Below are 25228 nucleotides of genomic sequence, written 5' to 3'. Positions count from 1 at the left end.
CAATTCACTTTCAGTTTTTTCATAGAATGGCCAATTCTAAGCAACTATTCAATTCGTCTCTACTATTTCTTTTTTTTTTTTTTATAGTTTTTTAATTATTTGCCTTTGTCTTCTGACTTTCCAACTTTCAAACGGGGGTCGCTGACCCGATCTAAAAATGCTCTGTAATACAAATGTATTGTTATTTACTATTATTCATTTTTTCAGGCCTCTCCTATTCATAATCCAGTCTCTTATTCAAATCAGTGCATGGTTGCTAGGGGAATTTGGACCCTAGCAACGAGATGACTGAAATGACAAACTGGAGAGCTGCTGAATAAAAAGATAAACAACTCAAAATGAAACCCAATCGCAAGTTGTGTCAGAATATGCCTCTGTACATGTACATCAAGCTAAAACAAAGGCGAATATCCCATTTAATGGCCTCTGTGCAAGAGCCACAGGTCTCGCCGCTCCGCTGATCTCTCACACAGTGACTCCTCCTCCTACTTTACTTTCACTTCCCCAAACAACACGACAACCAAGCAGCGCGCCCCAGCCAATCACAGCCGCCCTTTCATCTCCCGCTTCAAAAACATTCGTCAACCCCGCCCCATCTGATCTGGAGACGTCATGTCCCCGCCCCCAGCCTGTGTGAATGACGCGAGGCTGCTGCTTAGTCACGGTGACTGCTCCAGAGTATGGCGGGGGCGGCTGGGAACGAGACTGGAGTCCGGTGAGACAAGTGGGAAATGGCGGTGGGGGTCCCTGGGAGGGAGCGATATAAGAGGAATAGGGGTGAGCTGGCGCCACTGAGGGGCGAGAGCAGGAAGGAAAGGGCTGGGAGGGGAGCAGCCGCTACAGGCTGGGCTCATAGCACGAGAGACTCTGGAAGCTCCAACCTGCTGCTCTCAAGCGCTCCCAGAACTGCAACTCCCAGAAGCACCCGGGAGTGAGTTGTATCTCTGCAACAATCCTGTACTGGAGGGCGAGAGCCGGAGGAGCCTTGTATCTGGGGGAAGGAACAGGGAGGAAATAGGGAGTCGGACAGACGCTTAATCAGTGTCAGACTTCACTCTCCCCCCCCCCACACACAATAATGTACCCTCTCATGTAAACACTACTGTCTCTCTACTTACAGTCTCTACCTCTCTCTCTACACACAGTCTGTCTATCTCTCTCTACACACAGTCTGTCTATCTCTCTCTACACACAGTCTGTCTATCTCTTTCTACACACAGTCTGTCTATCTCTTTCTACACACAGTCTGTCTATCTCTTTCTACACACAGTCTGCCTATCTCTTTCTACACACAGTCTCTCTCTCTCTTTCTACACACAGTCTCTCTCTCTCTTTCTACACAGTCTCTCTCTTTCTACGCACAGTCTGTCTATCTCTTTCTACACACAGTCTCTCTCTACACACAGTCTGTCTATCTCTTTCTACACACAGTCTGTCTATCTCTTTCTACACACAGTCTCTCTCTCTCTTTCTACACACAGTCTCTCTCTTTCTACACAGTCTCTCTCTTTCTACGCACAGTCTGTCTATCTCTTTCTACACACAGTCTCTCTCTACACACAGTCTGTCTATCTCTTTCTACACACAGTTTCTCTCTCTCTTTCTAAACACAGTCTATCTCTCTCTCTCTCTACACAGTCTCTCTCTCTCTTTCTATACACAGTCTCTCTCTCTTTCTACACACAGTTTCTCTCTCTCTTTCTAAACACAGTCTATCTCTCTCTCTCTCTACACAGTCTCTCTCTCTCTTTCTATACACAGTCTCTCTCTCTTTCTACACACAGTCTCTCTCTCTTTCTACACACAGTCTCTCTCTCTTTCTACACACCGTCTCTCTCTCTCTTTCTACATACAGTCTCTCTCTCTCTCTCTTTCTACACACAGTCTCTCTCTCTCTCTCTTTCTACACACCGTCTCTCTCTCTCTCTCTCTCTTTCTACACACCGTCTCTCTCTATACACACATCTCTGTACCCTGGCATGTACACACAATTTCTCCACACACTCTTGCACCAAAGCATGTATGTACAGCGCAGGCACTGGCAGTCTCCCCACTATACACATCAGTACATGGCATGTAGGCACAGATACAGGGCAAGTTGTGTCAGTCTCAATGACAAATACACAGCACAGGTGCCGGTACACAAACACACACATACACAGTCAGTGGCAACAGTGCTCTAGTCCCTGTGCAATGATTGGCTGCTGGGGGTGACCGTGCCAGGCATATGGCTTAGTCAGTATAATCAGCCTTCCTTTGTGCCAAGTTGCTCTTTATGAAAGGGATGCTGCATGCCTGCTCTTGCCTGTGTCTGACATACATGTATTACTCAGCATACATTACATTTCCCACAGAGTTTGCATTTATCCTTCTCACACAAAAGACTTGATACAAAGGGAAGGCACATCTCACATTTATGAAGGTGCTGCCATACTGCCCATTACTGCTATTCTTTAGCCACTGCTGCATGTGTGTGTGTCAGATTTACAAGAGAGCGGAGGCTGTTTCTGTTGTTGTGCCCAGAAGCCGGGAGTGAGTGGAGGCTAATGACTTCCTGGCAGGCTTATTCTGATTGGAGCACATAATAGAGAAACAAGTTGACTGGATAAAGGGCACATAATAAGCAGCTTGTGTATTTTTATTGGCTCTTATTATATTAAGGCCATGATACTAGAGCCAGGAAAAAGCTAGCTTTTGCACAACGGACCATTACATTACTGATATCAATCCTTGCCCCAGTAGAGCTTACAGTCTACGGTCCCTGTTATTAAGACACTTGCGCTATGGTCACTTTTATCAGGAACCTGTATGTTTTCTGGATTGTGAGAGAAATACTCAGAGGAAACCCATGCAGTCACAGGGAGAAGATACACACTCTTTGCAGATGGCTGGGATTGAACCCAGGACCCCAATACTGCAAGGCAGCCTTTCCTTTTTTTTGTTTTTACTGTTCGTGTTTGGAAAGTAAATAGCTTTTAGTCCTCAACTTATTTTTCTTGTCTCCACTACCTTCAAGTTAAGGGATAGGTAAAGTTCCAGGGGCCCCTGACCACTCCGAAGGGCTGAGTTTCGTTAAAGGGCATGTAAAGGCAAAAAAAACAAATCCAATTTTTACTTTTTTTAATTAAAAAGAAACCTATCTCCAATATACTTTAATTAAAAAATGTCTACAGTTTTTATTAGAAACCCGACTGTATGCAGTGAAATTCTCCCTTAGTTTACTGCTGTGGATAGAAATTGTCAGACGGTCCCTAACTGCTCTGCAGGGAAACAATCATACTTATGAACAGCAGGGGGAGCCCCCGCCTTACTTCCCAGCCATGCAGAACTCAAGCAGCTTTGTTTGTTTCCCTGTAGAGCAGTCGGCGACTGTGTAGAGATTTGTATCGGATTTTAATTTTTGCCTTTACATCCCCTTTACTGTTTCCAACTCCAGCTGCAGGGACAAAGATCATGGAGCCAGATTTAAACAGATAAACTGGGATTCTATTTGGAGGATTATTTTGCTGCAGCCACTGGTTCTGCAGAGTTGGAGAAAGTTTGTATTAAACAATACAAATACTATAAAATTCACATTAGATTACAGGACACAGGACACAGTGCAGTCTGTATATTCTGATTATTAATCAGTCTTGCTGTATCAGCTTCTGGCAGATATTATTTGACTTGTGCTGTTTTGAAAATTTATGACAATCCCTAAACAGCCCAGACCACACTGAGCATGTGCACAGTCTTGTCTTGCAAAGATGTTTAACAAAGTTACAAGATGGTGACCCCTATTTGTTTGTTTAGGCTTGTGGTGCAGTAACGTCATGTTTAAATTTACTATACAAAATACAGCATTTCTAGCCTTATTCTATTTTATACTTTAGTTGCCCTTTAAAGGATGAGTAAACCTTTGAAATAAGTGAATGTAAAATTGATGAGGGGGCCATTCTAAGCACTTTTGTAATTGACTTTCAGAATTTATTTTCTTTTGATTCCATGTGCTGGCCAGTGTTAAGTGAGCTTGAAAAAAGGCCGCATATAGGCCTGAAACGTTGCTGAACGGGTTTGCCTTGAGAATTTTAAGGCATTTTTTAACCACAGGGTGCTGTGCTGAATTAATTCTACTACATTAGAGTGGAGGTGCACCTCTTTATCTGTGAAATTGGGGCATTTGAGCTGACTCAAAATTTCTACAAGATATTAAGGGATACATGTGCTGTTAATATGAATGAATTTTGTTACAACAGCGCCACCTGCTGGTCAGTTTCCCACCAGTCTGACCACCAAGTAGTCAAGGAAGTTGTCAGGAGTAAGAAAGAGGCTGCTCTGATGTTCTATTTTTTTCTCTAAGCAGAAGAACATCAGAGCAGTCTCTTTCTCTCTCCTGACAACTTCCTTGACTACTTGGTGGTCAGACTGGTGGGAAACTGACCAGCAGGTGGCGCTGTTGTAGCAAAAGCCATTCATATTAACAGCACATGTATCCCTTAATATCTTGGAATCGAAAGAAAATAAACAATGAATGTAAACTACAAAAGTGCTTAGAATAGCCCCTCGTCAATTTTACATTCACTTATTTTAAAGGTTTACTTATCCTTTAAATGGCACACACATAATGCACTATTTACACACTGCCCAGTGTTTCAGGTAAAGTAATATGTAAAGCCGTCATCTACCATATGGCAAAGCTACAAGTGACAACATTACTGGCTAATTCGAAGCAACTCTTAACTTGGAGCATTTCCCTTCTCTTTCTCTCTAGGTATCAAACAGAAAATGAACTAGAAGGTCTTCTATTGGATCTCATCAACTCGCCGTAGCCTGGACTTGCTTTAGAACTATGTTAAACCCCTAGCTAGAGACTTATTTGTTTTTTTTTTTATTCGGAAGCTCAATCAAATATGACCAGGATGGATTAAGTCATCCCGATTGGAGAATCTGGATTAAGCATTTTTTTATTTAATCCCGACAGGCATATTTTCCATGTGACACTTTAGTGGAATTTCTAGCGCAATTTAATGTTTTTAATATTTGTTAAAAAAAATGGCAATAGGTTTGTTTTGAAGAAAATCACACTGTTTGTTCCCTAACGATGCCCCGTTAGATGTACTGAAGGCAGCAGGAATGTACGCAACAGAGTGCCAGGCGGAAGTAACGCCCTCGCACAGCAATGGCAACAGGCAGTTTCAGTATAGCCTGGCCGACCACACCAACCAGGCTTTCCAGATTATGAACGAGCTCCGACTAGGGCAGCAGCTGTGCGACGTGAAGCTGAAAGTGAAGTACAATGAGATCCAGGACGAGTTTGTTGCCCACAAGATTGTGTTGGCCTCCAGCAGTCCTGTGTTCCGTGCCATGTTCACCAATGGCCTCCGGGAATGCGGCATGGAGACCGTTACCATTGAGGGGGTTCACCCTAAAGTCATGCAGCGGCTTTTGGAGTTTGCCTACACGGCCAGCATTTCCGTGGGAGAGAAGTGCGTCATCCACGTGATGAATGGCGCCGTCATGTACCAGATGGACAGCGTGGTGAAGGCCTGCTGCGACTTTCTCATCCAACAGCTCGACCCTAGTAATGCCATCGGCATCGCCAGTTTTGCTGAGCAAATCGGATGCCATGAGCTGCATCAGAAGGCGCGGGAATATATATACATGCACTTTGGGGAGGTAAGTGAAATAACATATAAGGTAGTTGATATTTGGGAAGTCCATGTAGCACTGTGGTTTCCTTTCCATTAGGGATGCATCCTTCGTGATAACATATGCAAATTAGGGGTGGGAAAGGGAAAACATTTTTAACTTCCTTGTTTTGTGACAAAAAGTCACGCAATTTCACTCCCTGCCCCTAATTTGCATATGAAAATTCGGATTCGGTTCGGCCGGGCAGAAGGATTTGGCTGTTTCCGAATCTTGCCGAAAAAGGCCGAATACAGGTGGTGCAAGCTTTGAGCCACGTCGGTCCCACCATTTTTATTTTAAAGGGATTCGGTCATGAGAAAACTTTTTTTTTTTTTTCCAAAACGCATCAGTTAATAGTGCTGCTCCAGCAGAATTCTGCACTGAAATCCATTTCTCAAAAGAGCAAACTGTTTCTTTTATATTTATTTTTAGGGAGGCACTGAATCCACTATCAATCAATTAAAAATTCTGCATAATTTCTGAAATAATCAAGTTTATCTTCACTATTCCTCTCTCAGCATCTGTTTCTTCTCATTCTCTCTTCATGCAGCAGTTGGGTGTCAGATATTTATTGACGGTTACATCCAATATATCTTATAGGGGGGGGCTCTTTATGCCTAGATGTATTAGAGCTCACTCAAATAACTGATTCAGTACAAACAAATTCCAACAAAATAACTGGCTTTTGCACAAATCCTGCATCTTATTATGTCTTGTGTTTCCTGTCTGGCGTTTCAGTCTGGCAGCTCAGTGATCCAGTGACTGTGGGATAGCAGGTATAGTAGGGAGAGATGGTGCCTATAGTAACAGTGGATAATAGTCTCTGGGAAGGGAGTGTGACTGTGGGATAGAAGGTATAGTAGGGAGAGATGGTGTCTATAGTAACAGTGGATAATAGTCTCTGGGAAGGGAGTGTGACTGTGGGATAGCAGGTATAGTAGGGAGAGATGGTGCCTATAGTAACAGTGGATAATAGTCTCTGGGAAGGGAGTGTGACTGTGGGATAGCAGGTATAGTAGGGAGAGATGGTGCCTATAGTAACAGTGGATAATAGTCTCTGGGAAGGGAGTGTGACTGTGGGATAGCAGGTATAGTAGGGAGAGATGGTGTCTATAGTAACAGTGGATAATAGTCTCTGGGAAGGGAGTGTGACAGTGGGATAGCAGGTATAGTAGGGAGAGATGGTGCCTATAGTAACAGTGGATAATAGTCTCTGGTAAGGGAGTGTGACTATGAGATAGCAGGTATAGTAGGGAGAGATGGTGTCTATAGTAACAGTGGATATTAGTCTCTGGGAAGGGAGTGTGACTGTGGGATAGCAGGTATAGTAGGGAGAGATGGTGCCTATAGTAACAGTGGATAATAGTCTCTGGGAAGGGAGTGTGACTGTGGGATAGCAGGTATAGTAGGGAGAGCTGGTGCCTATAGTAACAGTGGGATAATAGTCTCTGGGAAGGGAGTGTGACTGTGGGATAGCAGGTATAGTAGGGAGAGATGGTGCCTATAGTAACAGTAGATAATAGTCTCTGGGAAGGGAGTGTGACTGTGGGATAGCAGGTATAGTAGGGAGAGATGGTGCCTATAGTAACCGTGGGATAATAGTCTCTGGGAAGGGAGTGTGACTGTGGGATAGCAGGTATAGTAGGGAGAGCTGGTGCCTATAGTAACAGTGGGATAATAGTATCTGGGAAGGGAGTGTGACTGTGGGATAGCAGGTATAGTAGGGAGAGATGGTGTCTATAGTAACAGTGGATAATAGTCTCTGGGAAGGGGGTGTGACTGTGGGATAGCAGGTATAGTAGGGAGAGATGGTGCCTATAGTAACAGTGGATAATAGTCTCTGGGAAGGGAGTGTGGCTGTGGGATAGCAGGTATAGTAGGAAGAGATGGTGCCTATAGTAACAGTGGATAATAGTCTCTGGGAAGGGAGTGTGACTGTGGGATAGCAGGTATAGTAGGAAGAGATGGTGTCTATAGTAACAGTGGGATAATAGTCTCTGGGAAGGGAGTGTGACTGAGGGTTCAATGAACACAGTATATTTTCAAGGTCCTGATAAGAAATTGCCCAGAACCTATGGAGTAAACTAATGCAAGTCAGTGAACTCTGTGACTGAGTGTATGGCATGTATGTGTGGTATGTGAAATTATTTGCACAGAAACATATGCGTGAGCTGAGCTCGTTTAGAAGAGGCATGAGTACATAGAGAACAAGGAATACTTTCTCCTTTACTCTGTGTAATGAAAAGCCGTCGGGTGCAAATCTCTCCTTTATGGAGCTCTGGACTGATAACCCCAAGTCCGTTAGAAGATACAGAAGTGCAGAGTCATAACCCGACTGATAGAGGAGAGTCAGTGTTAAGTGACATGTTTGTATCAGGGATAGGGATCAGGTCGGTATCTGAATAAAGAAGGAGTGAAAGTTATAAAAAAGTCCTGTTTACGGTGCAGTTGATAAATTGGACTGAACCCGAGTGCTCTGACATTAGTGAGACGTGACTGCCAGTCTCATGATTACAATAATAACTCGCATGGTTCTGCTAGAGATTTGCTCATTCTCTTTATGATTTGCCCATGAGCTCCCCCGTGGCTTTGTGCCGTGGTCCTGCAAACTCCTGCCTGAGCTGGAACCGACCCCTTACCCATCATGCATAATTGATAACAGGTTGTTTTTCCACAAGAGGAGGCGATGCTGAAAGCCTCCTTTTAGTGCAGCAGAGCAGAAATTAGGTATCACAGTGCTGTGTGCGCTGAGCCATAGGATCCCATTGTTCTCAATTTCCTCTGATTGCGACGCTTCCATGAAATCTGATGCAGGCCCCCTTTCACTGTAAATGTGGCCATACACGGGCAGATAAAGCTTACAATATCGGTCCTTAAAGGGATACTGTCATGGGAAAAATTTTTTTTTCAAAATGAATCAGTTAATAGTGCTGCTCCAGCAGAATTCTGCACTGAAATCCATTTCTCAAAAGAGCAAACATTTTTTTTTATATTCAATTTTGAAATCTGACATGGGGCTTGACATATTGTCAATTTCCCAGCTGTCCCAAGTCATATGACTTGTGCTCTGATAAACTTCAATCACTCTTTACTGCTGTACTGCAAGTTGAAGTGATATCACCCCCTCCCTTTTCCCCCCCCAGCAGCCAAACAAAAGAACAATGGGAAGGTAAGCAGATAGCAGCTCCCTAACACAAGATAACAGCTGCCTGGTAGATCTAAGAACAACACTCAATAGTAAAAACCCATGTCCCACTGAGACACATTCAGTTACATTGAGAAGGAAAAACAGCAGCCTGCCAGAAAGCATTTCTCTCCTAAAGTGCAGGCACAAGTCACATGACCAGGGGCAGCTGGGAAATTGACAAAATGTCTAGCCCCATGTCAGATTTTAAATTTGTTTGCTCTTTTGAGAAATGGATTTCAGTGCAGAATTCTGCTGGAATAGCACTATTAACTGATGTGTTTTGAAAAAAACATGTTTTCCGATGACAGGATCCCTTTTATACCAATTCAGCTGCTTATCTGCCCGTGTATGGGGGCTTCCGATGGGTCTTCCCGATCGATATCAGGCCACGATATAGATCGGGAAGGTTTAATTTTGACCCATCAGAGCCCATTGCTCCTTGTTGTTATCTGATTGTTCGGCCCTAGGGCCGAATGTTCGGATTACCCCGATATAGCCCTGCCGTTGGTGGTCATATCGGGGAAAGATCCGCTCGTTTGGTGATGTAAAAAAATTAAAAAAATTTAGCAGACACCACATGAATGAATATGTATTGGAAAGTTGTTGTTTTATGCCTCCAAATTGTACAGGGGAAACAACTTGTAGTTGGACCCCATGACTGTGCCCCACCTTGGTGTAGCATTGCTGTATATGGGGTATTTATCACATGACTGGTAGTGTTAGAAGTGTATGTTTTTAATCTAACACAGCCTTCCCCCTGCTGCCTTGCTGAGTCATTGCCTCCTGCTGGACTGGAATTTGCTCTCATATGTGAGAGGTCGGCTGTGTAGGAATTATATAACCCAACACAGAGTTGTGTCCCAGTATCACTAGTACATACACTGCCTTGCTCTGCAGCCACACAACCCCAACAATTAGTATTATTATTATTATTATTAGCATTTATTTATATAGCACCAGCATATTCTGCAGAGCTGTAAAGTGAACGTGTTTATACAATTAAATCACGTTAATTACATTCATCTGTACAAAAAAAAATGTCTAATGAAAGCAAATGTCATGCTAATCGATTACTGGCTTATAGCCCAAGGCAACCACAGCCCTTTAGCAGTAAAGATCTGTGTCTCCAAAGATGCCCCAGTAGCTCCCCATCTTCTTTTCTGCTGATTCACTGCACATGCTCTGTGCTGCTATCACTTACTGAGCTTAGGGACCCACTCACAATATACAGTACACATAGAATAGAAATGTCACAATATAAGGCTGATTAGTAATTAATACACATAATTACTACATGGCAGCACAGAAACCAGTGCAATTAGCATCAGAATTTAATAATCAGCAAACCTGTAGCATCAGCTTATATTACAGCCAGGGAAGGTCATTTTCTGCTGGATAATTAGTGACGACCCCTAAGCTTAGCTTCTCAACAGCCAATCAGAGCCCACTGAGCATGTGAGTGTCACAGACACTTTCCAAGATGGTGACCCCCTGTGACAAGTTTGAAGTCCTGGATCATTGCTGCTATTGACAAACTTTAGCCTCGTGCAATAAGTTCTCTATATAAAATATGCCATTTTTAGCCACATTCATTTTTAGGGTTTAGTTCTCCTTTAACCTTTCATCCCCCCCACAGTGTCTGTCTGTCCAGTTTTCCCCTTTGTATCTCAGTGACGTTCAGCTGGCTTCCATTATAACTAGCCATAGGGGGATATTTGGGGGAGAAGGTGGGAAACTCCTTACAATTACTGTAGCCTCTGTGGTGGGTGAAGCCCCATTAAAAAGAATGAATCGTGGGAATAGAAATCTCCCAGATCTGTGCCGGGAGTCAGACAGGGACACAACAAGCAGAATCTTATGCAAGTGAATCACTGAAAGATCTAGAATGTGACAAGGGAATAAAACACATAGGAATGTGCAGTGAGGAGCCTGCTGAGTCACAGTGACTACGACTGATCCACACGGAGGCTACCGGCCCTACTCATTGGCTATATTGCCCAGGCACAGATGCACGGAGCCAGATAATTGTATGGAAAATAATAATTACTGTTTCCTCTAGTAACACCGTTGCACCTTCTGTACCGACTCTCATTTACTTACAGAAACAAAAAATAAAATAAAAAAAATTAAAGGAGACATATATGATAAATGAAAAAAAAAATAATTTTGTAGCCAATTATAAGTAATATATGGTGTTGCTTTTATATGATGCTAAAAATCAATATTATCTTTAAAAAATAACCTGTTTTAAATGAGGGGTGGGTGTGTTCTAACAGTCCCTGCCAGAAGCACAGTAGGAGGGGGACAGCCAATCACAGCCCTGCAGTCACACAAGCACAGACAGGCTTCGGTTCCCTATCAGGTCCTGCTGCTACACAATTAAATGTTAAAGAGAACGGGGGAATGTGGAGAGAGCAGTGACATGTAGGAAGTGCTGAATGGAAAGTAAAAGTAATTGTCTGCCTAAAGGCATAAAGGAGGGGCAGACAATATTTTAAGTGATTTTAAATGAGTTAACAACAGCTATGAATGCTTTAATTAAAAAAATAATTTGCATTGCATGTTTAATTTGAAAAGGACTTTTATTATACAGCTTTTTATGTCTTGGTGACAGCTCCACTTTAAGGCATTTCCTTGTTCTGGATTAATGCCGAACTGAATTCTGGATTCGGTGCTTCCTTTAGAGAGAAGCCATTTGTTCCACCCTCCTATTCAATATAAAGCAGTAGAGCAGTAGCCTGGCACTTTGGATGGGTTAGGGGCCTGGACTCCATTTGAGCCTCCCTGGTGAGGCTGCCGGGCAGTGAGAATCGATTCTTTCCCTTTAGTTCTTTACGTTGCTCTTGACGTCTCTTCTCTACTGTGTCAGGTTTCCAAGCAGGAGGAGTTCTTTAACCTGACCAGTTGCCAGCTGGTGAACCTCATAAGCCGGGACGAGCTGAACGTTCGATGTGAGTCCGAGGTTTTCCACGCCTGCATAAACTGGGTGAAGTATGACTGTGAGAACAGGCGGCCGTACATCCAGGCGCTGCTGCGGGCAGTGAGGTGCCACTCCCTGACCCCCAACTTCTTACAGCTTCAGATCCAGCGTTGTGAGATCCTCAAAGGCGACTCCCGCTGTCAGGACTACCTGTCTCAGATCTTCCAGGACCTCACTCTCCATAAACCCACCCTGCCCCTCCAAGGCCGCATCCCCAACGTCCCTCAGTTCATCTATGTGGCGGGAGGATATTATCGGCAGTCCCTCGGTTTTTTTGAGGCTTACAACCCAGTTGACGGGGAATGGCTGAGTCTGGCTTCCTTGGAGCTGCCGAGGAGTGGGCTTGCGGGTTGCGTATTAGGGGGCCTCTTCTACGCCGTGGGAGGTCGAAATAATGCCCCCGACTGCAATAAAGACTCGGATGCCCTGGACTGCTACAATCCCATGAACGACCAGTGGTCTCCATGTGCTGCCATGAGTGTGCCCAGGAATAGGGTGGGTGCTGGAGTCATAGATGGGCAGATCTATGCAGTGGGCGGATCTCACGGATGTCTCCATCACAACAGCGTGGAAAGGTGAGCCTGTATAGAATGGTGTTTATTTCCAGTGGGAAGAATGGGGTCCTATAACGTGTTTCTCAAATTAAAGAGAAACTATCAAAAAAATTAACATAAGCATCATCACACTGAAATAACATTGACTGGCCTAAAAAGAAATGGCACAACATTTTGTGGCCTGTTGAAAGCAACATTGTTCTTTTTGGGTCTAGCGGCCACAGACCGTTTGTCAGACAACCCCAAAACAATGAATTCAAGTCACAGTACAGAGTGAAGCAGAAGCATCATGATATGGGGATGTTTCTCATACTATGGTGTTGGGCCCATTTGTATCATACCAGGGATCACGATGAGCTCCACTATTACTATAGGCATCATCTCTCCCTACTATACCTGCTATCCCACAGTCACACTCCCTTCCCAGAGACTATTATCCCACTGTTACTATAGACACCATCTCTCCCTACTATACCTGCTATCCCACAGTCACACTCCCTTCCCAGAGACTATTATCCCACTGTTACTATAGGCACCATCTCTCCCTACTATACCTGCTATCCCACAGTCACACTCCCTTCCCAGAGACTATTATCCACTGTTACTATAGGCACCATCTCTCCCTACTATACCTGCTATCCCACAGTCACACTCCCTTCCCAGAGACTATTATCCCACTGTTACTATAGACACCATCTCTTCCTACTATACCTGCTATCCCACAGTCACACTCCCTTCCCAGAGACTATTATCCACTGTTACTATAGACACCATCTCTCCCTACTATACCTGCTATCCCACAGTCACACTCCCTTCCCAGAGACTATTATCCACTGTTACTATAGACACCATCTCTCCCTACTATACCTGCTATCCCACAGTCACACTCCCTTCCCAGAGACTATTATCCACTGTTACTATAGACACCATCTCTCCCTACTATACCTGCTATCCCACAGTCACACTCCCTTCCCAGAGACTATTATCCACTGTTACTATAGACACCATCTCTTCCTACTATACCTGCTATCCCACAGTCACACTCCCTTCCCAGAGACTATTATCCACTGTTACTATAGACACCATCTCTCCCTACTATACCTGCTATCCCACAGTCACACTCCCTTCCCAGAGACTATTATCCACTGTTACTATAGACACCATCTCTCCCTACTATACCTGCTATCCCACAGTCACACTCCCTTCCCAGAGACTATTATCCACTGTTACTATAGACACCATCTCTCCCTACTATACCTGCTATCCCACAGTCACACTCCCTTCCCAGAGACTATTATCCACTGTTACTATAGACACCATCTCTCCCTACTATACCTGCTATCCCACAGTCACACTCCCTTCCCAGAGACTATTATCCACTGTTACTATAGACACCATCTCTCCCTACTATACCTGCTATCCCACAGTCACACTCCCTTCCCAGAGACTATTATCCACTGTTACTATAGACACCATCTCTTCCTACTATACCTGCTATCCCACAGTCACACTCCCTTCCCAGAGACTATTATCCACTGTTACTATAGACACCATCTCTCCCTACTATACCTGCTATCCCACAGTCACACTCCCTTCCCAGAGACTATTATCCACTGTTACTATAGACAACATCTCTCCCTACTATACCTGCTATCCCACAGTCACACTCCCTTCCCAGAGACTATTATCCACTGTTACTATAGACACCATCTCTCCCTACTATACCTGCTATCCCACAGTCACACTCCCTTCCCAGAGACTATTATCCACTGTTACTATAGACACCATCTCTCCCTACTATACCTGCTATCCCACAGTCACACTCCCTTCCCAGAGACTATTATCCACTGTTACTATAGACACCATCTCTCCCTACTATACCTGCTATCCCACAGTCACACTCCCTTCCCAGAGACTATTATCCACTGTTACTATAGACACCATCTCTCCCTACTATACCTGCTATCCCACAGTCACACTCCCTTCCCAGAGACTATTATCCACTGTTACTATAGGCACCATCTCTCCCTACTATACCTGTTATCCCACAGTCACACTCCCTTCCCAGAGACTATTATCCACTGTTACTATAGGCACCATCTCTCCCTACTATACCTGCTATCCCACAGTCACACTCTCTTCCCAGAGACTATTATCCACTGTTACTATAGGCACCATCTCTCCCTACTATACCTGCTATCCCACAGTCACACTCCCTTCCCAGAGACTATTATCCCACTGTTACTATAGACACCATCTCTCCCTACTATACCTGCTATCCCACAGTCACACTCCCTTTCCAGAGACTATTATCCACTGTTACTATAGGCACCATCTCTCCATACTATACCTGATATCCCACAGTCACACTCCCTTCCCAGAGACTATTATCTCTGCTGAGCAGTGTTTAAGTTCCCCACACGTCTACAACTGTTGCTTTTTGGTGCTACTCCTATTGTTGAGCATTATTAATATAAATAAAGAATACGTTATGCAGCATATATATGTATTATCCGCAGCAATAACATCACACAGACATACTGTATGTATATACACTACTGATGATTCGCTCAGTTAATCTGGAGTAAGAGCTTCAATATCAAGGGCATTAGCTTGACAGAGAGTAGGACTTACTCCCTCGCTCCTAATGTAGATCCCTAAACACCTTTTCTTTGCGCCCAGGTATGACCCAGAGAGAGATGAGTGGCAGCTGGTTGCTTCAATGAAGACTCGGCGTATTGGAGTGGGAGTGGCTGTACTAAACCGTTTGCTTTATGCAGTTGGTGGGTTTGATGGAACAAACCGGTTGAACTCGGCGGAGTGTTACTATCCAGAGACCGATGAGTGGAAGGACATTGCTTCTATGAACATAGTGCGCAGTGGAGCAGGTAAGAGCTTTAGGATCCAGGATTCGGTTCACTATTCGGCCTTTTTAGCAGGATTCGGCCAAATCAAATCCGAATGCTAATTTGCATATGCATATTATGAGCGGGAAGGGAAATCAGGTGACTTTTCGTCACCAAACAAGGAAGTAAAAAAAATGTCCTACAATAAAGGAAATGGTGCAACCAACTTGTATAAGCACTACTAAAGGGAAAACAATTTTAATATGAAAAAGGGAGGACATACTCACAGTTCACCTCAGTCCAAAGGCGAGAGTTCCTCCAAAAATTAAGTAAATTAAAAAAAATTATTAAGACAAGGCCTAACGCATTTTGTGCCTATACGGGCACTTACTCATAGGCTAAATGGCACACCCCTGTACAATTATATTATACAATTATATTATACAATTATATTATACAATTATATTGGGGTTATGACCAATCAAGACATCACATGTATTAGCCAATCACAAGCAGTGAAGACAAAATGCCTATTAAAAGGCTAATTTACATACACGCTTGAGATAATCAATTGCACTTTACTTGCACCAAAACCACAAGAAAACAATACGTAAAGGTAAAAGAACGTTTACCTTTATGTATTATATATATATATATTATTATATCTACCGTATATACTCGAGTATAAGCCGAGTTTTTCAGCCCCCAAAATATGCTGAAAAAAACCTCGGCTTATACTCTGGTCAAGCGCAAAAACGGTCTAAGAATAGTCGCTGGCGTCCAAGAATAGTCTCCAAGAATATTCGCCGGCGTCCAAGAATGGTCGCCGGCATCCAAAAACGAGATGCCGGCACCTCCGTTGGGAGCAGAAACCCTAAATTTTTTGATTGAAACTTACCAGAAGCTGCTGCATTTCTCACCCTCGGCTTATACTCGAGTCAATAAGCTTTCCCAGTTTTTGGAGGTAAAATTAGGTACCTCGGCTTATACTCGGGACGGCTTATACTCGAGTATATACGGTAATTTTTTTCAAGTTTTGCTATTTTTCCTTTGTATATATTTTTCATTTTTTATGTTGTTTTCTTGTGGTTTTAGTGCAAGTATAGTGCAATTGATTATCTCAAGCGTGTATGTAAATTAGCCTTTTAATAGGCATTTTGTCTTCACTGCTTGTGATTGGCTAATACATGTGATGTCTTAACCCTTATATAAGCATTGTACAGGGGTGTGCCATTTAGCCTATGAGTAAGTGCCTGTATAGGTACGAAATGCGTTAGGCCTTGTCCTAATAAACTTTTTGTGTTTTTTTAATTACTGTCTATTTAATTTTTGGAGGAACTCTCATCTTTTGGTCTCTAAAAAGAATTTCCCCCACTGTTTCCTTTCCCGCCCATAATATGCATATGTAAATTATTATTCGGTTCAGTAGTCAGCCGAATATTTCATGAATTCGGGTGAATCCAAAATAGTGTATTTGGTGCATCTCTACCTCTAATAGCCCACAAAACCATTAAAGAAATGACAGAATGAAATACCTCAGAATAAAGTGAACGGATATTATCCAAGTACTGCACAGAATAAAGTGCAATTAAAAGCAAATCATTTTGTATTCACTAAACTATTGCACAATTATCATTATTTTTTTAATTATCCAGGAGCGTGTGCATTGGATACCAGTGTGTACGCTATGGGTGGCTACGATGGAACGGATCAGCTGAATAGCGTTGAACGATATGACGTGGAGAAAGATGCCTGGAGCTTTGTGGCCCCCATGAGACACCGTAGAAGTGCGCTGGGGGTGACCGTACATCAGGGAAAGATCTACGTGCTTGGTAAATTGACTTTGTGTTTAAGGGTAAGGTCACAGTGGGCGACGCGACGCGTGTACCATGCCGCAGGCGATTTGGCTCCCCAAATAGCCCAGTGTGACCTTACCCTAAAGCTCCCCATAGACGCGACGATTCTTCTTGCCGAACGACCGATTTTAGGGAAGTCCGACCAATCCTTCGAAATTATCGTGCAGTTAGTGGTATTCGAACGATCGTACATCTTACGATTTTTCGGCCGACATCTGTCAGGAAATTGATCGGCCAGGTCAAAAAATCTTTGTCGGTCCCAGTACAATCTATCTATGTCTGCAGGGCCAAGCAGGCAAATTGGTCTTTTTAGTTGATGGTAAATTCGTACGATCGTTCTGAGAAGATCATGGTCTCACGATCAGGATCTGATCTTTTAAAAATCTTTACATCTATGGCCAGCTTAAGGGTAACAAAGAGTCTCTGCGGTTAACTTGTCTGGAAAGGATTTATTTGTTTGCTCAGGTTGGGACACTGATCAATCCACATTAAAGGTAACATAAAAATTTTTTTTAAAAAACATTCTAGTATACTAACGAAAAAAAAACACCAAGACAAATGAAACTTTAAAATCGCAAAGTCTTTATTAAGAAATAACTTACCAAAAATCCGCTTGTGCCCCTCTTCAAAAAAGGTGAAAGGTGACAATCCAGCGTGTGGCGCTCGATTTCTCCTCCCTGGCTATCTCCTATAAGGAAAGCAGGGAGGAGAAATCGAGCGCCGTACGAGGGATTGCCGGATAATCTTTTCTGAAGCGGAGTTTCTTAATGAAGACTTTGCGATTTTAAAGTTTAAAATGTGTTTTGTTTTTTTTCAATGTATACTAACAAATTTTGTTATTGAGTTTATTTTTTATTATTTGTCATTTGTTTTAATTTTTTTTTTTTGTTTCCATGTTTTTTATTGAAGACATTTTACACTACAACATTGCATTTGTTTTCCCCCTTATTGCTGTTACAGCTTCAGATATGACCTCTTGTTTTAAAAGTCGACATTAGTTGTTGAACATATCATTTTGTATTCTTTTCACATCTATATATATGAAATCACTATAATTGGGGTAGTCGTATGATGTTTATATTTATAGTAAATACAACTGGGGTATGAAAATAAAAAGGGGGAGGTACTAACAATTTTTTTTTTTTTTAAAAATTGATGTTACTGGTCCTTTAAGGAGGCATTAGAATAACCACCTACTTCTTAAAGGAGAACTAATCCCTAAAAATAAATATGGCCAAAAATGCTACATTTTATATAGTGAACTTATTGCACGAGGCTAAAGTTTGAGCTTGTCAATAGCAGCAATGATCCAGGACTTCAAACTTGTCACAGGGGGTCACCATCTTGGAAAGTGTCTGTGACACTCACATGCTCAGTGGGCTCTGATTGGCTGTTGAGAAGCTAAGCTTAGGGCTCGTCACTAATTATCCAGCAGAAAATGAGCTTCCCTGGCTGTAATATAAGCTGATGCTACAGGTTTGCTGATTATTCAATTCTGATGCTAATTGCACTGGTTTCTGTGCTGCCATGTAGTAATTATGTGTATTAATTACTAATCAGCCTTATATTGTGACATTTCTATTCTATGTGTACTGTATATTGTGAGTGGGTCCCTAAGCTCAGTAAGTGACAGCAGCACAGAGCATGTGCAGTGAATCAGCAGAAAAGAAGATGGGGAGCTACTGGGGCATCTTTGGAGACACAGATCTTTACTGCTAAAGGGCTGTGGTTGCCTTGGGCTGGTACAGAAGCACAAAACATCATGTTCAACATTTCTACCTACTTCTTTAGTTAGGCTTTATTTCTCCTTTAATGCAATAAAAATGAAGCCTACCCCTTGCACAAATTTGAGTAAATTTCCTCCCTTTTACCTTCAGGCGGCTACGACGGAAGCACCTTCCTTGATAATGTTGAGTGCTACAACCCCACCACAGATACGTGGACCGAGGTGACGCGCATGATGTCCGGACGCAGCGGGGTGGGCGTGGCCATCACCATGGAACCCTGTCGCAAACAGCCGTGTGGGGGGGGCCTTTTCCCACAGAGGATAAAAGATGGAAACCACGACAAGAAAAAATGTTTCTTTTCTTCGCACACCAAAAAATAATGAAGTTCAGTAATAAGAATGAAACGTAACGAATCTATTCAGTGTTAATGGACAAAAGGAAAGCTAAGTGCAATGGAGCCAACTTACTTTTAAGGGCAAGTTTTTTTGTTTTTTTTTTAGCGAGTAAATTCCCCATTTCAGAGGAACAACACTGAGCCTTTTTTTTTAAATTGCTGTAATGGAATAAACAGTATGGCCACCCCTTGGCCTCTCATGGAGACGCCTGTTGAACGGATTGTACATTTCTATCGCAATAATAACCAATTTGGCTGGTAAATATGTAAATAGATAAATTATTCTTTGTCTTTCCAGACTCTCCACTTTCAGTCTCCCCCCCCCCTTTGCTGATTTTGGGGTAAGATTGTCTAATCTACACCCTCTTAATCATTAACGATGGGACAGATGATGGGATTACGGATTTATTTTTTTTATTTAATTGCATCGTTTTATTTCCCTTCATTGAAATTCTGATCAACAGCTTTGTTTTGATATGACTGATGATACTGCAGCAATGGAGGCCTATAAACCCCCCCCCTTCTTGTGTGTCTTATATTTGCTATTGACACTTTACTGTAAAGGCAGCGGTTTATAAGCAATATATACAGATGCCCAACTTATACAGTGAACTGTGGGCCGGCAGCTCTGACCCTAATGAGCAAAGGCATTGCAGTTGGTATGAGTTTGTTGTTATTAATATACAGGGAGGGAAATAAGTAGGACGCACCAAATCTACTATTTTGGATTCGGCCGAACTCCCAAATCCTTTGCAAAAGATTCAGCCGAATACAGAATCTGAATTTGCATATGTAAATTAGGGATCGGAAGGGAAACTGTTTTTACTTCCTTGTTTTGTGACAAAAAGTCACACTATTTCCCTCCCCGCCCATAATTTGCATATGCAAATTATGACTTGGTTCAGCCGAATCCTGCAGAAAAAGGCTGAATCCCAAACCGAATCTTGGATTCAGTACATCCCTAGGAATAAGTATTGAACACGTCAACATTTTTCTCCGTAACAATAAGGTCTCAAGAAAGAGCTCATTGCTTTTACCCATCATGAGATGCTTCTTGTGTGACACCTCGCTAACGAGAAACCTTTTTATAGGCCATCAATTAGGACTAAATCAGCTGATAATAATTTGCCAGATTTCATCGGGTTTCTTTGCTTTCCGTGCCTTTTGCACCTCCTTTTCTTCATATGTTCAATACTTATTAGGGATGCGCGGAATCCACTAGTTTGGATTTGGCCGAACCCTCGTATCCTTTGCCAGAGATTCGGCCGAATCCTAATTTGCATATGTAAATTAGGGGTGGGAAGGGGGAAAACATTTTTTACTTTCTCGTTTTGTGACAAAAAGTCACACGATTTCCCTCCCGCCCCTAATTTGCATATTCAAAATAGGATTTGGATTCGGTTCGGCCGGGCAGAAGGATTTGGCCGAATCCTGCTGAAAAAGGCCAAATCCTGAACAGAATCCTGGATCCGGTGCATCCCTAATACTTATTCCACATAACTCATTTTATGGACTTGTTTGTTTTGAGTTCTTTGTACGTGTGGATTACTTGGGTTGTTACCGACATCTGGGCTAAATTTCATGTCCGTAGCCCAATTAGAAATATATTTACTGAGAAAAGTGCTGACGTGTTCAATACTAATTGCCCCCGCTGTATACAAGACCCTAAAAAGTGGCTCCATATGTTGGTAACATGGCGGTGCTTCCCAGTTCTCATGTGACTTTATTCTTTTCATTGTGTTTGAATATCAGAGACTGGAACAACTAGAGGAGCATTACTATATAGAAGGTTAAACACAGCGCCTCCCTCTGGCCAGTAGAGTATATTGACTTTCAGTTACATTTTATGCAGTGGATTGACTGGCAGTTGTTGCAGATCTAAAATCCCCAGCATCCCGTTTGTCACTTGGGGATGGTTTGGGAGTTGTAGTTCTTAAATTAGTGAAGTTCCCAAGATTGAACTTTGGGACATCAGATCTGCAACGTTTAGCAGTAATGAGCTGCAGCTGGCTGTTAGAGCCGACATTGATGGGTTTTTCTAACTGTCAGTTATTAGGTCTCTGCTGAATACAGAATCAAATATTGGTCCTGCAAGATTCTCTTCCGTAGTTGTGGCTTATTAATACTTACAAATGTGTCTGATTCATTCAGATACTAAATTACGGCACTTAAAGGGGAGTCTAGTGATGTGTAGGCTGACCCGAAATCCACAGGACCCACAGGGGCCCCCACGCCACCCCCGGGCCCCCCAGCTGTATCTGGTCTGGTGGGAGCCAGTGGGTTTTTTTCTCTTTACTTCGCCGGGCCAGTCCGACTCTATTGTGTGCATTTTTACTTGGGTGTTAAAGGACCAGTAACAAAAAGTTTTTACATTTTTTTTCTACATAACGGAAAAAAAAACACTAAGACACTTAGCGCTCCTCTTCAGAAACGATCCATCATGCGGCGCTCGACTTCTCCTCCCTGCCTTCTATAGGCGATAGCCATGGAGGAGAAATCGAGCGCCGCACGATGGATCGTTGCCGTTTCTTAAGAGGAGCACAAGCGGAGAATCGGTAAGTTATTTCTTAATAAAGACTTTGCAAATTTAAAGATAAAAGTGTCTTGGTGTTTTTTTTTATCGTTAAGTACGAGTACATTTTTTTAACATTTTTTTAATGTTACTGGTCCTTTAATGTTACAAATAGCATCATATGCAGGAGTCTCACAGCAATGTAAGGCTTGTGGCACATGGGATTAAATGCCCAATCTTAAAATGATGAACATGGAAAAAGGGCCCCAAAATGCTTTGTTTTTATAAAAACCTTTCCTATATAGGAGCATTGATGATAAACCCTTAAGCTGGACCCCCCACCTGATTTACTTCTTTTCTTGGCTGCTTTCTGGCACATATTTATGTACAGCTGATGACATTTCAACAGGTGTATCGACTTGTTTCTCTGGAAGCTCCAATGATGCATTTAATATATATATATATATATATATACTGTATAAAGATGAATATCTGTATACAGACACACACGTCTCATTTGTGTAATGTACAGATATATATTCACCTGTAATTTAACTCGCTGGTTTCAATATAAACATGTTTAATTACATGTGTCAGTCCATTACTTTGTGCTTATACTATTGGAGCTGCAGCCACACAGGGACAAATGACAGTTTATTTCTACCAAGAACAGGAACGTGGTTAAAAGGTGGCCATTTCCAAACAAGAGCGGATCTCCCCCCGAAAGGCCGCCTTGAGGTGGGTGATATGGGGCTGATCACATTGAGGAACGCATGAACGAACCGCAGTATCCGATAGGACTTCTAACCTGCCCAATCTAAATCTGCCCCATACACTGTACAATAAACTGCCAACTTAATCTGTCACTTTATATTGGCCTGTGTATGGGGACCTTAAAGGGATGGTTCACTTTTAAGGCAACTTTTAGTATGTTATAAAACGGGCAATTCTAAGTAACTTTTCAATTGGTTTTCATTATTTATTTTTTATAGTTTTATAGTTATTTACCTTTTCCTTCTGACTCTTTGCAGCTTTCAAATGGCCGTCTCTGACCCTATTTAAATAACAAATGCTCTCTAAAGCTACAAATGTATTGTTATTACTTTTTTTTTTTACTGATCCTCCTATTCAGGCCTCTCTTATTCACATTCCAGTCTCTTATTTAAATCAATGCATGGTTGCTAGGGGAATTTGGACCCTAGCAACCAGATTGCTTAAATTGCAAATTGCAAAGCTGCTGAATAAAAAGCCAAATAACTCAAAAACCACAAATAATAAAAAATGAAAACCAATTACAAATTATCTCAGAATATCTCTCTTTACATCATATAGAAGATTCACTACCGAAAATTCACTAGTGATCTTGCGATTCGGTCAATTTGCATAGGGCGGGTAATTTAAAGTTATACGGACGTCTTTATTATAAATGTTGCTGCAAATGGTTTGTTACCGGTTTATATTACACGTGTCCAGGGAACCTTAATAAAGACAAGAGAGTTAATAGAATTCCCTACACATGAGCCCACTGTAAAATCAATGTTCCGTATGTTAGAAAATGTCTGCAGTAAACCGCTTACCCAAAAAAAGTTTGTTAGGACTTTTGCAGCCAATTCCACTTCAGGAAAGTCGCCAGCGTTTTTGGAACGTTAATGCATTTAGCAGACAGGATATGATGTAAGTGACAGAAGATTGAGGAGGTGGAGCTTCTTTTTAGCACTTGGGTGAAGTCAACTCTGGCGAAAGAGGAAACGTTCAGTAAAATTTGAATTTGCGGCCGTTCCACCGAGTGAAAAGTCGCCTGACAATAGAGTGTGAATGAGCAATAGTGACGGTCTCTTTCACTGCGACTGTCTCTTTTCACTGAACTGACGATGTCCCTGCGGGTGGCAACGCCAGCGAAAAGTCACTATCTTTAATCTCTTTGCCTTTTAGTAAATCTGCCCCTATGAGGCATAAATAGAATTCAAATGATCGTAGATTATTCCTGAGCTGATTTGCCCCCACACTGACATCAACAAATCAGCACCTTGAGCGCATTTAATTGAGGTGGGTGTTGATTTGCCTCGTTATTGCGGAATCGGGTGCAAGTCGCAGACTATTGCTGCTGACTGTCTTTGGGCTGAAATCATGGCCATTTCTTTGGTGCTTTGCACTTCCGTTGCTAAATGAGCCCAATTATGTACAATGTGGAGTATTGAGTCATTATTCGGCTTTATATTCCGGGATGGTTTGTGCTACTAGTGGCTCCCAGTTGCTGAAGACTTGTGGTCCCTCGTGTGTCAGATGGAAAACCTCACATTAGAATGAGACAAGTTTGGGGAGCACTGTCTGATAAGCTGATATTGCTTTAGCTAAAGTCTATTAATTGGTTAAAACAGGCATTTAGGGCAGAGACACACGGTGAGATTCAGAGACATTAGTCACTGGGCGACAAATCTCCTCTTCTTCGGGCGACTAATCTCCCCGAGCTGCTTTCTTGCCAGCTAAAAATCGCCAGCGGGAGGCAGTTGAGGAAGATAAGTCGCCCGGAAGAAGAGGCAACCTATCGCCATGTGACTAAATCTCTCCGAATCTGAGCGAGTCTTTGTCTCTGCCACTAGATGGAGACAAAGACAAGACAGTGTCTGTACTGGATCATCTGCTTGTGCCAAATACATTTCTTTCCATCGTTACAAAAAAAAAGGTTCAGCGACGTCTCCTGTTACAGTTTTCTCTTTCTTCCTTCCCATTGGCTCGTTGCTGGGATGAAGTGCAAATGGCCAATCACACAAACCCCTTAATCCATAATAATTAACTGCACGTTTAATTAGAAAGTTGGGCCAATCAGCTTGTGCATGCGGCTAATGAAGGTCTCCTGGGAATTACATGGATATTTAGCACTGTTCCTGCTTCTTTGCTGACTCAATAGACCTCTTATAGTTTAGGAAAACGGAAGATTTATGGAAATGTCGAGACCTTGTGGATTGCAGCGCTGGGGAGCTGCCGAAAAGCTTCTAATTGGAATTGTTGGTCCATCTCTTCTGCTGTTCCCATTGCTTATAAATGACATTCAGGCTCCAGAGCTTTACTTTCTCATAATAATTCTGCAGCCGCCAAAACAACAACAACCTCCCCAGGAAGGAGGACATTTCCATTGTGACCATGTGCTTTACTGTTAAATAAAGCCGCACAAAAGAGCTGGGAAATAGCTGAGAAAGCTGTAGCAGGATCAAGCGACGGTAACCGTAAAGCACACGTAACCGTAAAGCACACGTAACCGTAAAGCACACGTAACCGTAAAGCACACGTAACCGTAAAACACACGTGACAGTAAAGCACACGTAACCGTAAAGCACACGTAATCCCGAAGATTCTGCGTTAGTCTTCAGCGACAAATCCGAAAACAATGTACGAGTTCAGATTTTTATCGAGTCTTTTCCAGCACAAGAAATGTTGGTGACAAGGTGTTGCTAAATAGTGAACAGGTCTTTGTGGATTTGGGTTTGTGGAGTGGTTTTCAGAAAAC

At 42.6% G+C, this 25228-nt stretch overlaps 1 protein-coding gene across 2 annotated transcripts; it reads left to right on the top strand.

Annotated features, from left to right (window-relative positions):
- Positions 1–570: 570 nt before the first annotated feature.
- Positions 571–19482, top strand: keap1.S (kelch like ECH associated protein 1 S homeolog). Of its 2 annotated transcripts, none has more exons than XM_018256284.2 (6): positions 571–715; positions 4751–5655; positions 11724–12409; positions 15071–15276; positions 16890–17066; positions 18968–19482. In XM_018256284.2, the coding sequence occupies exons 2-6, from the start codon at positions 5113–5115 to the stop codon at positions 19195–19197; spliced, it is 1842 nt and encodes a 613-aa protein (XP_018111773.1). In that variant the 5' UTR covers positions 571–715; positions 4751–5112; the 3' UTR covers positions 19198–19482. The 2 variants fall into 2 exon arrangements, with proteins under 2 accessions (XP_018111773.1, XP_018111774.1); XM_018256285.2 differs by lacking the exon at positions 571–715 and adding an exon at positions 793–931.
- The last annotated feature ends 5746 nt before the right edge of the window (positions 19483–25228 follow it).

This window comes from Xenopus laevis, chromosome 3S, assembly GCF_017654675.1.
Source record: "Xenopus laevis strain J_2021 chromosome 3S, Xenopus_laevis_v10.1, whole genome shotgun sequence".
Lineage (NCBI taxonomy): Eukaryota > Metazoa > Chordata > Amphibia > Anura > Pipidae > Xenopus > Xenopus laevis.
This window is presented reverse-complemented; position numbering and strand designations above follow the sequence as displayed.